This window comes from Phaethon aethereus (assembly GCF_964289735.1).
Source record: "Phaethon aethereus genome assembly, chromosome: 9".
Taxonomy (NCBI): Eukaryota; Metazoa; Chordata; class Aves; order Phaethontiformes; family Phaethontidae; genus Phaethon; species Phaethon aethereus.
In genome coordinates, this window is record NC_138585.1 from 13,781,624 (window position 1) to 13,797,234 (window position 15,611).

At 54.5% G+C, this 15,611-nt stretch overlaps 1 protein-coding gene across 1 annotated transcript; it reads right to left on the reverse strand.

Moving 5' to 3' along the window:
• Positions 1-533: 533 nt before the first annotated feature.
• Positions 534-6,900, reverse strand: LOC309407832 (zinc finger protein ZIC 4-like; the record flags this gene model as incomplete). Its single annotated transcript, XM_082003476.1, has 2 exons — positions 5,320-6,900; positions 534-946 (listed from the first exon to the last, which is right to left on the reverse strand). The coding sequence occupies exons 1-2, from the start codon at positions 6,518-6,520 to the stop codon at positions 534-536; spliced, it is 1,614 nt and encodes a 537-aa protein (XP_081859602.1). The 5' UTR covers positions 6,521-6,900.
• Between the last annotated feature and the right edge of the window lie 8,711 nt (positions 6,901-15,611).

The following is a 15,611-nucleotide window of genomic DNA, read 5'->3' on the forward strand; positions in this document are numbered from 1 at the left end:
GAGATTCTTTACAGAAACGTCCATCGAACGCGTTAATTAACCAAAGAATTTAATGGATCCATTTTGTACAATTCGGTAACAAATAATAGTTTTTATATATATATCTCTTAAAAAACCACACTCTCACAGAAAATAGTGGGCGAACAGAACAGTGCAGCACACGGTACTGGTGACAAGAGAAAACCTGTACAGGCAAAATTTGTATGAAACCACTTTGGTCCTTCGGGGGAGGGAATGGGAGGGGATGGGAGGGGAAGGGAAGGAAAGGATAAGGGATGCAAATCAGTGGGCTTGTAAACAGACTGGAGCAAGACGCCTGGGGGGGTGCGGCCCGGAGGAAGGAGGCGGCAGCACCCCGGCCGAGGCGGGAGTCGCCTCCCGTGTGCCGGCAGCGCAGGCCGGGGCCCGCCGCGGCCCCTCGCGGGCTCCGCCGTGCCTCGTCTCTCCCCCGGCCGGGTGCTCTCTGCCTCTCCCGCCCGGGTTCCCCGGTCCCGGCCGGGCCAGCGCCGCCCGGCGCCGCTCCGCTGCCCGCCCTAGCAGCGGGGCCGGGGCTCACCGGGGGGGCGCGGCGGTGGAGGGGCGGCGGGGGGGCAGCGGAGCCCCGCGCCCTGACACACGTACCATTCGCTCAGGTTGGCGGCGGGCTGCGCGGGCGCGGAGGGCTCGGCGTGGGAACAGGAGGCGGGGGGCTCCCGGCCGGAGTCCGAGGAGGGGGACACCAAGGAGGGCGTGGAGGACTCGTAGCCGGAGCTGGGAGGAGGGGATTTGCAGTGCACTTTCATGTGCTTTCTCAGGGAGCTGGGGTGGGTGTAGGACTTGTCGCAGCCTCTCACTTTGCAGTTGTAGGGCTTGTCGCTGGTGTGGACATGCGAGTGCTTCTTCCTGTCGCTGCTGTTGGCGAAGCGTCTGTCACAGCCCTCGAATTCACATTTGAACGGCTTCTCCCCTGCAGGAGGCAATGGGCGAGCACAGCCATTAGCGACGGCGGCCGCGGGGCAGGGAGCGGCGCGCCCCGGCACCCACCGAGCCCCGCAGCCTCCTCGGGCCCCTCTCTCCGGCCCTGGCACGGCTCCCTCCCGGGGCAGCTCCCCTCCGGCCTCCGCCTGCGCCCCCACCGCCGGCCCAGCCCTTCCCCGACCGCCCCGCCGAGCTCGCCCGGCGCCGCCGCCCGGTGACCACCCGGCTGCGCGGGGGGCTCCGCACGGGGAGCGCCCTGCCCGGCCAGCTTCTCCCCCTCCTTCCCCTGCCCTGCCTGTCGACGTGGGGTTTTGTGCGAAAGACAAAGCCCCGTGATAAGGAAAACTTAGAGGCCAAGTGCCTGTTCCGGGCGAACAACGTGTGTTGTCCCCGCAGACCCCGAAGTCCTGCAGAAAGAGCGGCCAGCGATTTATCCCCTGGAAGGTTTTTACGTTAAATACATTTCTCACGCTCCCCCAGGTGCACGTGGATGTATTATTCCTAACCTGGCTAGATCACATCCCATCCACTCCGGTTTCGCATTGATTACAATCCCGCGGAAGATCCGCATTCTCCCTCTTGTCCCCGCTGCCCGGCTTGCTGATGCCGTATGTTAAGGCACACAAGACATTGATTTGGGGGGGCAAAATGACAGAGATTCATCAGGAGGATGACTAGGCCGGTGCACGGCACTGTCGTGAGGGTAGGATTCCCTTTTCATTTGAACATGCTCAGTCATGGAAGGAATTGCAATCGGGATTAATTTGTCTGGCAATATGTTAAGTGACGTTAAGCATAATAGAAATATAATCGTGTTGCTGGAGTCGTGTGAAAGTTTAACCTCGGATCGTGTGGACCGGGCATGGAACACGATATAGAGGAGGTTTTCAAGGAAACATGCCACAGACAGCTTCGGGATGAAATGATGACTACATTATTGTCGATGATAAGAGCAAATTGCAAACCCCTGTTCGCCAAGGAGTTCCCAGGTCCTGCACCAATCGAGAAGGAAAATAATCTCCTCATCCGTCAAAAGCCAAAAAGTATCAGGGCGCAGAAGGCGCCACAAAAATATACGGCCGAACCTTGAACGTGAAATGCAAACAAAGCCACTGTGTTCACCATCATGGCGTATGTGGTCGAAAAGACTTCCAATATTTGCAAAAGCTTCCAGTTGGTTTGTTTTGGTTTTTAATGTGCTGGTTTGGGGTTTCCCCCCCCCCCCTCAGTTCGTCACGATTAAATTTCGGAGGGACGCAGCCCACCTCGTGCTCGGCTGCGAGCAGAGGCACATAAAGGAAGGCATTCCAAATATTTCACATGAATGCACTTTATGCAAGGTGGGTGGGAAAAAGCGCATGGATCCCTGTTTAAAGCATGTCCTTTCCGCACTGTAATCGTCAGTGAGGAGCTCCCACACCCTGCACCGCCAACATTTGCAGAGAGGATGCGTAAATACCTGGCGTTAGTGGAAAGGGGGGGAAGAGGTCAAAAATAAGGTCTCTTGGAAAACGGTGCGGGTCCTGTAACCAAATACTGTCGAAACACAGCGGTGCATATGCGTAGACACACGCACGCATATAATCTAATTACAGTTTCACGTAAGGAAACAATTTGACCTTCAGCATCCAAGATGAGACAACAAATCAAGGATATTAGTGTAGTACAAGCAAGCAGTAAGTTAGGAGACCCCAGGGAAGCCATCCTCATAAGCACTCTGCTTCTGCAAAGTGGGTTCCATTCAGGTAAAAGAGAGCTGCTCCACGTTCCGCTTCCCCCAGAGTTGAAAAATGTTCAACTTCGCTTAACCCCCTGAAAGAGCCACTGAAAAGTCCCTGCGTACAGTCAGGTTTCAAGTGGGAAGAGGGCAGCATTTTCTCAGCTGCCCGGTTTGCATTCTCTGAACGCCTCAATAAAGATGAGCCATCCGAGCCGTTCGCAAGTATTCCCTTCGCGAGAGCAGGTTTTCTTACGTGGAAATCCCTGCCCGCCCGGGAGAGGACATTTTACAGGTCCTGGCTGCCGCAGCCCGGGCGCGGAGGTGCAGCCACGCAGAAAGTTCCCCGGGAGATGGAGAAGCGCAGGATCTCAACCGCCATTTTACCCCCACACTTGTGGCTGGGCAAAAGTGTTCAGTGAAATTCATCTTGGAAATTGTGGCATAATCCCCCGTCTCTGGGAGTGGATTAAGGTATTTACCAACTTCGGGGGGTGGGGGGTGGGAGGGGGGTGAGGGGGAACGGGCGGTGGCGGCCCCTGGGGCTGCGGGAGAGGCGCGGGGGCGGCGGGGCCGCCCGGGGGGGAGAGGGGCTCCGTCCCCCGCCTCGCACTATTGTTCCCGGCCCGCTGGGAAGGCGGCGAAGTGATCCCTGCCCGTCCTGCTCGTCCCGCTGCCGCCGCCTTAATGGCCTCATCCTCCAACCTGGAAAATTCGTACATCGCCAGAAATCCCTCTGCCTGGCTCCCCAGCCTCGGAGAAATCAGAAGTCATTAATATTTGAGGAGGCAATAATTTTCCTGTTGAATCTAGAACTGTCTTCATGAATAATTCCTAGCGAGTTTTATTAGGGTTTCAGAAACGTTGCGGTTTTGACAACTTCTGGGTGTTTAATAGAAACGGTGGAACCATAAAGGCCCTGCAGGAGTTTTCACAATACAGCAATTAATCACCGGGAAAGTTAAAGCGAAAAGTACAGACGCGCGGAATGATGCTTAATAAACGCAAACCTCCGATCTCGGGTTTGCCCTGAACCTGCCTCGCCGATGTAGGTCAGTTTTCCCAAGAATTTAACCATTTTCTGCTTCAGAGACTTCAAACAGTGAGGCCGTTAAAGAGCAGTAAAAGTTTGTTTACTTAAGGAAAACACTGTCATTAAAGGATGAGCTCTCCCGGTTAATGGCTGTACCTGTGCTGATCCGACGACGAGCTGGCTCGGGTACAAGTTATGTGACCCGGGGACCCTCCTTTCTCCTCGAAAAAGGGGGCCGGGAAGGCAGCAGACAAACACAACTTTGCTGTCGCCCCCCCCCCCGCACACAGCCGAGCTATTCATAGAGCGATGGAAAAATAATTAGGTGACGAGTGACGGTCGCTGTAAAATCTCTGTGCTATGTTTAGGCGATAGCGGTACGAAATTAGTATACGTTCTGCGTATTATAGCACGTCGAGTTATATCGTAAAAATGCAACTCCTGGAAGGTCAAGCCCTGCACAGAACATGGGGGAAGGGGAGTTTTATGAACTGGGAAGCCGAAAAAAATCGTTTGGCTGTAAGCAGATCTTACAATAGGATTATGTGGTTTCCCTCGCAGTGCATAAGGCTGTACAGGAGGGGGTGGGAGGTGGAAAACCCTACACTGGAACAGATTAAATTTTCCGAAAAGAATTTATTTCTTATCTTCTTCTTCAGAGAAAAAAAAAAAAAGAAAAAAAAAAGCCGGCACTACAGCCTGCAAACACCGGCTGCTAAACTAATTAATACAACTTCACAAGCTGCTCCTGGAAGTGCGAAAACTTTCTACGTGCAATTTCATTAATTATAAACGCTTTCCTGTCCAGAAGAGTTCAAACGTAGTTTTACAAGATCGTCCATCGCGTTACTTTATTTTCTGTTAACTAGAACTAACAGATGTCCCAATTTCGCATAACAGATCTGCAAATGACGTTTCAAAATGTACAGGCCGAAACAATACCGGGATTTCTTCTCCTTTTTTTTTTTTTTCCCTCCCCTCCCGAGAATCAGAACTTGCAGCTCCCCATATTTCCGAATGCAGAGAGTCGTTGGGAGGCAATGCTCATTAAAAATGTCAGTGTAATTCAGATCAAACATTTGAAACTCCCTCTGCTCAAAACAAAACTGTTGAACGAAAAGGTCGCAGCTGTGTTATTCTCACAATGTTCGAGCAGCAGCATCTCAGCGACATCAGTCAAAACTGACTAGACAAGTTGTAACTTCTATTGTTCACTTTTAATTTGTGAGCTTGCACAATGATTTCATTTTTTTCTCCAACTACTTTAAACTGCCAAAAAAAAAACTTAATCGCCTGTGTGAATAAGCAGAAATAGTAGCTATAGCACTCCATATTTACAGAGCTCTACCTGCATAAACATTACAGCAGCCTCTCCACACAATCAGAAAAAAAATATGGACGAGAATTCTTAAATTTGTTCTCACTCTCCTTTTTTCCCCCCCTTTCCGCCCCCCTCCCAACGGTAAAGAAGTAAACAAATCTGAGAATTTATTTTCCAGAAGGACTTGGCGTGCATTCAATAACAACGCAAAGCATACATTTAAAACAAAATAAAGCAAAACAGTATGCTGAATAACAGAGAGAGAGAGTAAAGAGAGCTTTACATACTGACCTGTATGAGTTCTTTTGTGTATTTTGAGATTCTCTGATCTGGCAAACACTTTGCCACAGCCTGGGAAAGGGCAGGGGAAAGGTTTTTCACCTGTGTGGACTCTGATGTGATTTACAAGTTTATATTTGGCCTTGAAAGGTTTCCCTTCTCTTGGACACTCTTCCCAGAAACAAATGTGATTGGACTGCTCGGGTCCTCCAACGTGCTCCACCGTGACATGAGTCACCAGCTCGTGCATCGTGCTGAAAGTTTTCGAGCATAATTTTTTGGGAGTCTGGTCCAACTCAATCCACTTACAGATGAGTTCCTGTTTGATGGGCTGCCTCATGTAACGAAAGAAGGCACCCGGGCCGTGGTGTGGAGCCAGGTTCACGTTCAGATTCATGCCACCGTAGCTATGAAGTGAAGAAGCAGCAAAAGGATCTGTCCTGGAGGCTGGCACTTGAGTGAAATGTTCAGACCTGGCGTACATTTCTCCAGGTAACCCCAGTCTTATCTGTCCATTTAGATGGCCACCTGGAGCTGCATGGGGAGGCTGCTCATGGAGTCCAGTGAACAGAGAGGGATTCCCAGCTTCTGAGTGGTGGTGGTGGTGACCATGGTGTCCAGGGTAGCTACCTGTTGTTGAGACAAACAGTCCGTGGTGAGAACTTGCAGTGGGGTGCTGCTCGGTCAGCCCTGGCATGAGTGGGGCCGGCAGGTCTCTGCGTATGAAGAAGTCCCTACCTGCTGCCAGAGCCTGGGCTGAGTGAGAGACGGGGTAAGGGGCTGCTGGTGACTGCGCCGGGCCAAACGCTCCCATTTGACCAGAGACCACCTCGGCTTGGCCTGCCATATGATGATGATGATGATGATGATGGTGGTGGTGGTGGTGGTGGAGCTGGTGGTGGGGATGAGGGGCAGGGCTGAGCTTAAGGGCCGCGGGGTGATGCTGAGGAGGAGGATGGTGGCGGTGCCCCATGTGTTCTGGCCGGAGCGGGTGCGGCTCGAGGCGGGACTCGGCGGAGTGCTCCCCCGGCTGCGTGGGCGCCGTGCCGTGGGGGTGCCCGGCGAAGCCCGGGAAGCCTGTCATGCTCTGAGTGGGGTGGTGGTGGAGGTGCTGGCGAGGAGCCCCCGCCAAATCTACTAATCTCAGCGTCGTGTTCCGCCTGGAGAGAGCAGCAGGGTCCATCACTGGGATCCCCGGAGCATCCACGCTCATTAGCTTCTAACGCTAAAAAGTCACCTATCAGCGGGAGGAGAGAGACACGGGGGGGGACCCAAACTTTTTTTTTTCTTTCCCCCGCAAAAAAGTTCCCCGGTCCGGCTGCCGCGGCGGCGGGGCGCCCGGGCGGCGCTGCCAGCGGGCGGGAGCGGAGGGGACGGCGGGGGCTCGCTTTTGGGGGCGGCAGGCCGGGGAGGTCCCCCCGCGCGGCCCGTCCTCTCGCGGGGCCGGCGGGGAACCCCACGCGGCGCGGCCGCGGGACGGGACGGGGCCCGCGCGCCGCCTCCGGGTCGCGGCGCCGGCCCCGCCGGCCAAACAATCGCCGCGCCTTCCCATTGGCTGTCGCCGCGGTGACGTCACCGATGACAGGTCCCGCTGTTGACTGAAAGGGTTATCGCTTAGCGCAGCGGGAGGGGCGGCGGGAGGGACTGCGCACGCGCCCCGGACGTCCCCGCGCCCCCCCCCCGCCCCCCCCCCCCCCCGGCCCGGCCCGTGGCACGGCGGAGCCCGCGGCCCGGCCCGGCGGCGGGAGGCCCTGGCCGGGGTCTTCCCCCGGGCCGCCCTGCGCCCCGCCGCCGGGCCGCTGATGAGCTCCCGCCGCCGGGCTGCGGCCGTGGGGGAACAATGCCGAGGCGGGCGGGGGGAGCCCGAGGAGCGCCCCGCCCGCCCCGGCCTTTGTCCCGTCCCGCTGCCCTGCCCCGGGGCGGGGGGGGCATCCCGCGGGGTTCCCCCCGGCTGGCAGAGCCCCGTCAGCCCCGTCGGTCCCCGTCGCCCGGCCGGAGCAGCGGGAGGCGAGGCGGCCCCGCGCCCCCCACGGAGACGGCCCCGGAGTCTTGCCGGCGGCGCGGGGAGCGGGTCCGCCTGGCAGGAACGGCCGCCGGAGCCGCCCCGCCGGCTCGCCTGCGGGCTCAGGCGTTTGCCTGGCGCTTGGGCTGCCGCAGCGTTGCCTGAGCCCTGGCCAAGGGTGGCGGGAAGGGCCCGGCCCCCTCCCCTCCTTCGGCAAGTTTCGGCAGTTCCCCAGCCCCTGGCTGCCGCAGCAGTGCGGGAATCCTGATGTTTAGACAGAATCTGAGTGTTTAACCCAGAAGAGGGAGTCTCTCTCCCTTTCCCTCTCTCCCTCACTCACAGGGTAGTTCCTCGTAAAATCCCCATCCTTGGCGTGAGGGAAAAGCCTTGCAAAACATTCACCACTGGCTCGGTTCTGATGCTTCTCACCTGAAGGAAAGAACACGGTCTGCGGGGTTCGCGTGGCTAGCGGTGCTAGGGCAGGCTGGGGGTTCTGCTGCAGACCCCCGGGCCTTACAGAAAAGCTTCAGCACAGAAGGAAGCATGTACTTTTTTAAGAAGGAGATTGTGAACTTCAAAAAAAAAAAAAAGTAAACGGCACATGGGAAAAGAGGGAAGAAATAAGGTTTCTGCTTCAAGAAAGAAAAACACAGCTGTAAATAACTGCCCACGTTATTGCCACGGAACTCAGATCCTGACATGAAAATGCCTCCACCAATAAACGCGCGGTCTTACGAAATAAATCAACAATTAATTCTCTATCCATCGTGTCAAACTCTCAGCATTTTAATACATTGACTTGCCGTTAACCTGCCAGCGGACACGTTACCGCATGCACTCCAGGTAAAAGCTCCCAGCGCGGAATTTTGCATCTCCATCAAAATTTAACAATATCGGCGATCGATAGGTTTTATATTAAGTAGTAAAACAAGAAACTCTTTGGCAATGTCGACCCAGCTACTCGCATAACAGAAGTTACCAGCCAATCATCGGAAACCGTAAGATGAAAGTGTAGGACATAGACAACCACATAGGGGACATTTTTATCGCAGCTTCACATACTCTGAGCTGGCTGCAGTTACATCTTCTGGCTCTGCTTGGCTTTCACCATATTTCCCCTGTAACACAAGGCTGATATTTAGGTAGCTAGCTATAGCTACATCCTTGTGTACATCTTTCTGAGTGGAGATGATGAAAAGTGACAAATGATGCAATTAGCTCTCCACCCTTACATAACATGTTTACGCAGGCATTTTAAACCACACACCATCCTCACAATATCTCAACTTCTAAATCTACTTGCTCTACGAAATGGATTTGACAGTCCTATTCATGACCATCTCAATAGGAGTGCACAGAAGAGACAAACGTTAGGAAGTACGAATCTGTTACTTACAAATGTACTGAGACTGTGAATTCCAAATAAAGTTGCTTTCCTCATACCTCCTTAAAACACTGCATCTCTACATACTTGTTATCCATCAATTCTGACACTTCTCAGTCAAGGGAGAAAACATCTGGAACAGTTTGTCAATTAAAAAAATGTCATAACCCGTTTGCCCTAAGCTCATTTAAAATATTGTGATGGTTTCTCGTCAGACACTCATGGCTCTCAGTTCGCCCCTCACTCGGGGCTCGCTCTCACTCCCTTTTCCAGGCAGTGCAGGAGAACCTGGCCCTCGGTGTCCCTCACTGTTAGGTGAAGTTGGTGTGAGCCCCGGCTGCGGGGGGGGGGGGGGGGGGGAAGCGGGGCGAGGGGCGGGCGGGGGCCACCACATGACTGCGGGGAGGCGGAGAAACGAGGAAGAGGAGGGGAGCGGGGCCAGAGCCGGCCGAGCTCCGCGCATCACTCACAGTGTTTTGAGAACCCGAAGGCCTGTGCGTGCAGCCCGATGGCAGCCTGGGCTCGTTCGGCTGCCCCTCGAGGAGTGGCCGAGGTCTCCTGCTTCTTGGCAGCGGTGGAGCCGTGTTTGACCAGATAAGCCGGGCTCTCGGCAAACTCTCAAATGTGTCAACATCAGCTTGTGCAGGGCCATTTTTTTTTTATTGTTATTATTATTTCCTTTCCAACCCACCTGGCTACGGTAAGGGCATCCCCTTCTAGACTACCCTTGGGACTCATGAACTGGCTGAGCCAGAGCCTTTCCAAGGAGAAAACAAGATTGCTCAAGCAGTGAAACAGAAACATCCTGAGCTGAAGCTGAAACTCAGACGTCAGGGCAGGTCGACGGGACAACGTTTTTATAAGATCCCTAGGACAGATCTTATCTTAAGAGAACTGAAGTTTAGAGGGACCACGGTGCTCTCTTGGGCGCCAAATCAACACTAATAGAAGAGCAAAGGATCCTGACTGCAAGTTTTCCAGTGGTTGCTGTGTTTCTGCAGCCCCCGGCCCAAAGACCCCCCCGTGCTGGAGGGCTCTTCTACAGAGGTGACATGTTGTAAAGAGGCGTCAGAAGCACTTCCCCCCACCTTGCCCCCGCCCGACCCAGCGCTCCCGGGGAAGAGGCGACGTGGCCGGGGCAACGCCGGGAGAGGGCAGGAGCCCCGCACGTCGGGGCTGTGCCCTGCGGGGGGCGGGCAGAGCTGCCTCCCTGCTTCCCGCACCGCCGTGCAGGACCCAGAGCTCCGCCTGCCCACGCCTCGGGGGTGCGGGGCACAGTCGGGCTGCCCCAACCCTCCGGCCCCTGCCTGCAACCCCCGCGCCGGGCGGCTGCCGGGGCCTACGGGTGGCAACGGTATGGCACACCCTCTGCTGTAACCCCCGGGGACGGGGACAGCCCCGGCTGCCGAGCGGCTCTGCAGGTCCAACTCGCTTCGCCTTGTTTGTTTGGGTTTTTTTTGTAGGAATGTACCTATATTTACATACCTATATATACCGTATCCATATTTCTACCGTTGCCGAAGACAGGCCTTGCTGTGGAGACGCAAAACCCCAGAAAGGCACTGCTCCTGTTGTGCTGCTTGACTTGGGGCCAAATCCTGCTCACCCGTAGAGCCGTGCTCGGCGCAAGGAAGAGCTCCAGCCCCGGGAAGCATCGGGGAGAGCAAAATCTGACCTTCACCCACCCCCGTGCTCTCCCACTCCTGTCTCGGCGGAAACCTCCCTTCCCCGACGAGCCGGCTAGAAACTTTGCATCCGTGCTCGAGGGCTGGGACGGGACGGGGGGCCCTGACTGCCCCAGACAGCAGGTTCCAGGGGTTATCTTTAGGCTTCAACCCCCGGACGAGAGGAGGGGAAACAGTTCCATCTGAAAATCCTGATATGTACAGTGAGAAAGGGAAAAAAGCGAGGAATAGAAACAGAGAGGACCAAGAAGTCACCCTGTTCAGGAAGAGGTGGCTGAAAGAACTGAAAGCCTTTCGGTAATGCCAGCACCTCCTTGGAAAGCAGAGGAGAGGGCACCGGCTGGCTCGAGAGCACACTCTGCCTTTGTTCCTGCTCCCTCGCCCCGTTCCCACTTACAGGGTCTTCTTTATTTCGGGGTTCCCGGATAACGGGAACAGCTACCAGACGAGGAAGGGCTTATGCCTAGGTTTGCCTCTCACTTTTTGTGACCTAAAGGTACCGTAGGACAAGCAAATCATATGCTTATTTTAAATAGAGTATTTCATTCAGTACCTCAAGGTTAAGGTATTCCTGTCAGATAAGCTGTCAGTCACTAACTACTTAGACACCGCATTGTGGAAGCCTGGTATCCCTGGTAAAGATGATACATATCATGTAAACCCCATCAACAAGATCAAAGTCGTCGTCTTTAATAGGATCCAATACATGTCAAACCTCATTCCAATCAAATCGTCCGTAAATGAATTCAAGATGAATATGTCATAGAATAATGTGACAGTGCAATCACATGGGGTCAGGGGTTGTTGTTTCAATGAGAGAGTCGTCAAATATTAATTCTAGAACCTCTAAATGAATAGGCATTGAGCAGGATTAGGCAGCTGCTGGTGGGGAGTTGTGTCGCTGATTTGTGTTTATGCAAGTACGTTAAACAGTAAGTTGAAAAAAAATATTGTCTCCTTTGAACTAGAAAAAAAAAAAAAAGGACATATTTTAACTTACTTGACTTTTCCAGGATGTTTCTGTAAAGTCGTTTTCTCTTCCTCATTACAAGAGGAGTCTTGTGCCTCATTTCCTGACTTTCTTCCTGTTTGGGAAGAGGGGTGGAAAGTTAAGAGCAAAACCATTTATGTGTGATATGAAATGAGTAAAAGGCGCTATATGACTCGGGCATCATGGATTCAAAAAGAGAAGAAAAAACAAAACAAGACAAAACAAAATACAAGGGTTAAGCAGCGAGGGTGGGAGGGAAAACAAGATTTCTCCGAGGGGAAACTGAAGGCTGTCTCCCCAGCAGAGCAGCACACGTTTTATGGAGTCATGAAGTTTCCATGGCTGATTTAGGGGCAAAAAAAATATGAAAGGACATCTTTTCAGTTCTCCTTTGATCTGACATTCACCTTCTGGCAGGCTATTGTAAGGCAGGCTTTTACCAACTCGACTATATTGTTTACAGATCCTTCCCTCCAGAAATTAAATTTCGGACTCTCTGCGAGCCTCCAACGCAAGTTGTTGTCTCAGCAAGGATTAGTATAGTACCACCCTGGCACTTCTCCCTGCCTATAATTTTCAGCTTGCTCTTTGCACTCTGCAAGGCAGAGCGCTGACACTACTGCAGGCAGAACTTTGCACATCTTTCTTTGAGCGGCAGCAATAACCCTGAGAGAATGTCTGGGGTGTGATGCAGTGTCCGAGTCTATATTTTTACAGATATCTTTGAAATTCTCAGTTGTTGTTCTTTGTTTTTCTTTTTTTTTTTTTCCTAATACAGAAAAGCACACTAGAATCTGGAATCAGATACCTCAAAGGAGATTATTATTATTATTGCTACTGTTATTATAGGGACTCCAGGGCTGGTAAATAAAAATCTATACTAAATAAATAATTGATGATATTAATTATGAAACTTCATCAGCGTATCACAGTCATACTCCATCACAAATAATTTGATGTCCTCAATATTTTCACTGCTGTGATCAAAACTACTGCCGAAATAAAAAGAACTAGAGGAACCCCTTAGGAATTATATTTTCTAGTCAACTTCCATTCATCCTCACATTTTTATAAAGTCAGAGCAGCAAACACTGTCCCACTAGTGAGAGGTTCGCAGGAGTTGTGCTTTATTGGTTAGGACGGGAGGCTGGAGAAGTGCTCAGCTCCCAAGCGTTCGCCAAAACTTGTTGAAACTGGACAAAAAAAAAAAAAAAATCGCTGCATTTAATATTTCAAATGGTTACCAGATGACAAAAAACGAGGGCAAAACAGTTGTGGATTTCAGAGTAAATATTGGCTAAAAGTCTGGCTCGACCTCACACGCCTTTCTCACCTCCGCAGTGGCACCGGCGGGGCAGAAGGGTGAGGATGCCCCATTGCCCGAGCGGGTCGGATCTCGGCCGGGCCGAGCCCTGGTGCGGGATACCAGCCCCTGCCCTGGGGTCCCACGCCGGGTCTGGGGGTGCGAGGGGCTGCAGCCTGCGCAGGAGGGACCCGGACCCCTTTCCCTAAACGCTCACTTCTACACCCGGCCAAAGGTGCGCGGGCGGAGCGGGGCTGGGGGCAGTCGGGCGGCAGGTGCCTCGGGGGGGACGGCGTGGCCCCAGGCTGTCCGAGCGGCAGCCGGGACGGCGTGTGCACGGCCGGCGGCGGCTTCCCACGCAACCTGTGCGTGCCGCGCCCACGCAGGCTGAAGGGAGCGCTCGCCAGGAAGGTCTCGGTGTAGAAACAAAGTTTCTCGGCTTCGGGTGGAGCGAACCCTCCAGCCCGGCAAACGGGCTCCCCAGGGCCGAGGGACAGTGCGTGACAAAGAAGAGCAGCAGGGGGGGAGGGATTGCGGGGGGTCCCGGCGAGGAGCCCACGCTGGTCCCCGTCCCATCCGGCGTCGTGCCGGTCCCGGGGCTGGCACAAGGGGCCGGGCTCGGGTCAGAGGTCATCCCGAGAGCATCACCCTTTGCGGGGATTCGGGAGCGTCTCCCCTTCTCCAGCCGGCGCCGGGCGCGCAGCGGCCCCCCGGGGCCGGGACCGGGGTCTCAGCCGATCTGCGGGCTCTGCGCGAAGTCGGCGGCGGCACCCGGCGGCTTTGGCAGCGCCCCTGGCCCTGTCCGCGGCGGGGGGCGGAGGGGGCCGGCCGGGCTCCCGGGCCCCGTCCCCCCTGCACCCGCCTATAAAGAAGGGCGTGCAGAGCCCGAGCGCCGGCTCCCCCGGCGCGGCCCCGTGGCACCGGGCGCGGCGGTGGGCGAGGCTCTGGGCGGGGAGCGCGTCCCCCGGGACGCCTCCCCACAGGGCTCGCCATTGTCAGCGCTCCTCGCCCGCCGCCCCGGGTCCCCGGCCCCGCCTGGGCGGCCGCGGGACCCGTCCGGACCCGCCGCCCGCCCGTACCCACAGAGCCCGGCCGCTGTCGGGGCTGGGAGCGCCTCCGCCCCGCTCCGCGGATCCCTGCCGGGCCGGCACCCCGCCTCGGAGTTTCGGGGCGGAGGGGGGGGGCGGGCGTGGCCCCCGGCAGAGGGTGCCGGAGTCCTCCTCGACGGCGCCCGGGCTCTTCTCCCCCGCCCGCCCCCGCCCACTGGGGAGCCGCGAGGCCCGGTCCCGGGCGGGAGAGGGGCAGCCGAGGCGCGGCCCCCCCCGCGCCGCGGGGCTCCAGCCCTTCTCCCCCGGGGTAGCCCAGCCTTCTCCCGCCGGGGCCCCCAGAGGGCAAGGAGCTCTCGTCCAGCCCTTGGGGCAGGCGATGGGGCTAGCCAGCTCCCGGGCACCCCCCGCTCCCGGGCACTTACCCCTGCGACCTGTTGAAGGTTTCCCCTCATTTCTCAACTGGCAAAAATCAAAGTGTTTGTGGGGGGGAAGGGAAAAGAAAGAAAGAATGAGAGAAGAAAACAATACCCCCCCCAAGAACCCACCACCTCTTTGGCGCTTCCATCGAGGCGGTCATCCTTCATTTCTTCTTTTCTTGCTTTCTGGAAGCAGTTAGGGAATGTATGATGAAGCAGAAATGAGCCGTCAGGATGATATTTTAATGGCTTATATGTCACGTTGGTGCATGTGGCTTTGAACTGGAGCAGCTTTCGTTTCCTGCAGAGAGCGCGCCGCAAATCCCACTTGATAACTTCTACAACCCACAACATTTTTTTTTTTTTACATTCACTCTTACACTGTATATTTAGATACGGTTCCTAAAAATACCCTCTCGTCTGCCTTCTCGTGTATTTTGCACCGACATGGAATGATGACTGGGTTCCCCCTGCACTGGGAGGCAAGCTAGCACTGGACTACCCAACTTTCTGGATGCCTAAATGCCATCGCCCTGAAGACTCTACAATACCGTTGACAACTCTGTCCATTGCTCAGTTTTAGCACCAAATAACAGAAAGTAATGTCACACCCGCCTAAAGACCACGTCCACATACGGGCGCGCTCCTAGGGCGGATATACCTGTTGCTATAAGATATTGCAATTCCTTCGAATGGATTTGGCAGAATAAATGCAAACGGGTAGATTCAGCCCAGCATTATGCGGAAAAAAAACCCCAAGCCCAACTGTAAAGCCTCCCAAGATCCAGGGGAAATTACAGAATACATCTGCTTTGAAAGCGATCTCCATGCACCGAGCACAGGCAAACTGCATCTGCAGATAAACCGCAGCGCAACATTCCTTCAAGGCGTATCAAAGTTTATTTGCTGCTGGTTGTTTGTTTGTTTGCGTCCGAGGCGCAATGGCCATTTTTATACCTCTCGAAACGAGGCAGTTCCCACCCGAGAAGTGCTGGCGCAGCAGCGCGGCTGGTCGGACCCCCGGTACCTGCGCCGCGGATTGCTTACCAGTGCCTGTAATTAGAGGGGATGAATTTAAAGTTTCTTTGTTTGGCACTAGGAATTGGAGGGGCTCGGATTGAGCTGCGAAGGAGGCAAGTGAAGGGCTGAACAAAGGCGAAATGGAAGGAGTCCGACTCTCAGCGAGCTTTTGGTGTTTTCGTTACTAGAAAATAATTAAGGCTAATGAATATGCAGGCGACTGAGTAAATAAATAATTTGCCAGTTTTATATATGTACACACACGGGCACATACGTAAGTCTATATATGCATACGCACACAAAGACGTCTTATTTTAAACTTTCACGAGATCTTTTTTTTTTTTAGTGCCGAAGCAGCGTTTAAAATATTGTACAAATGTTGCTTAGCTTAATTGATTAAGCCACAAAGATTTTCTGCTTTTAAACACCATACTTATACCTTTCAACAATCATT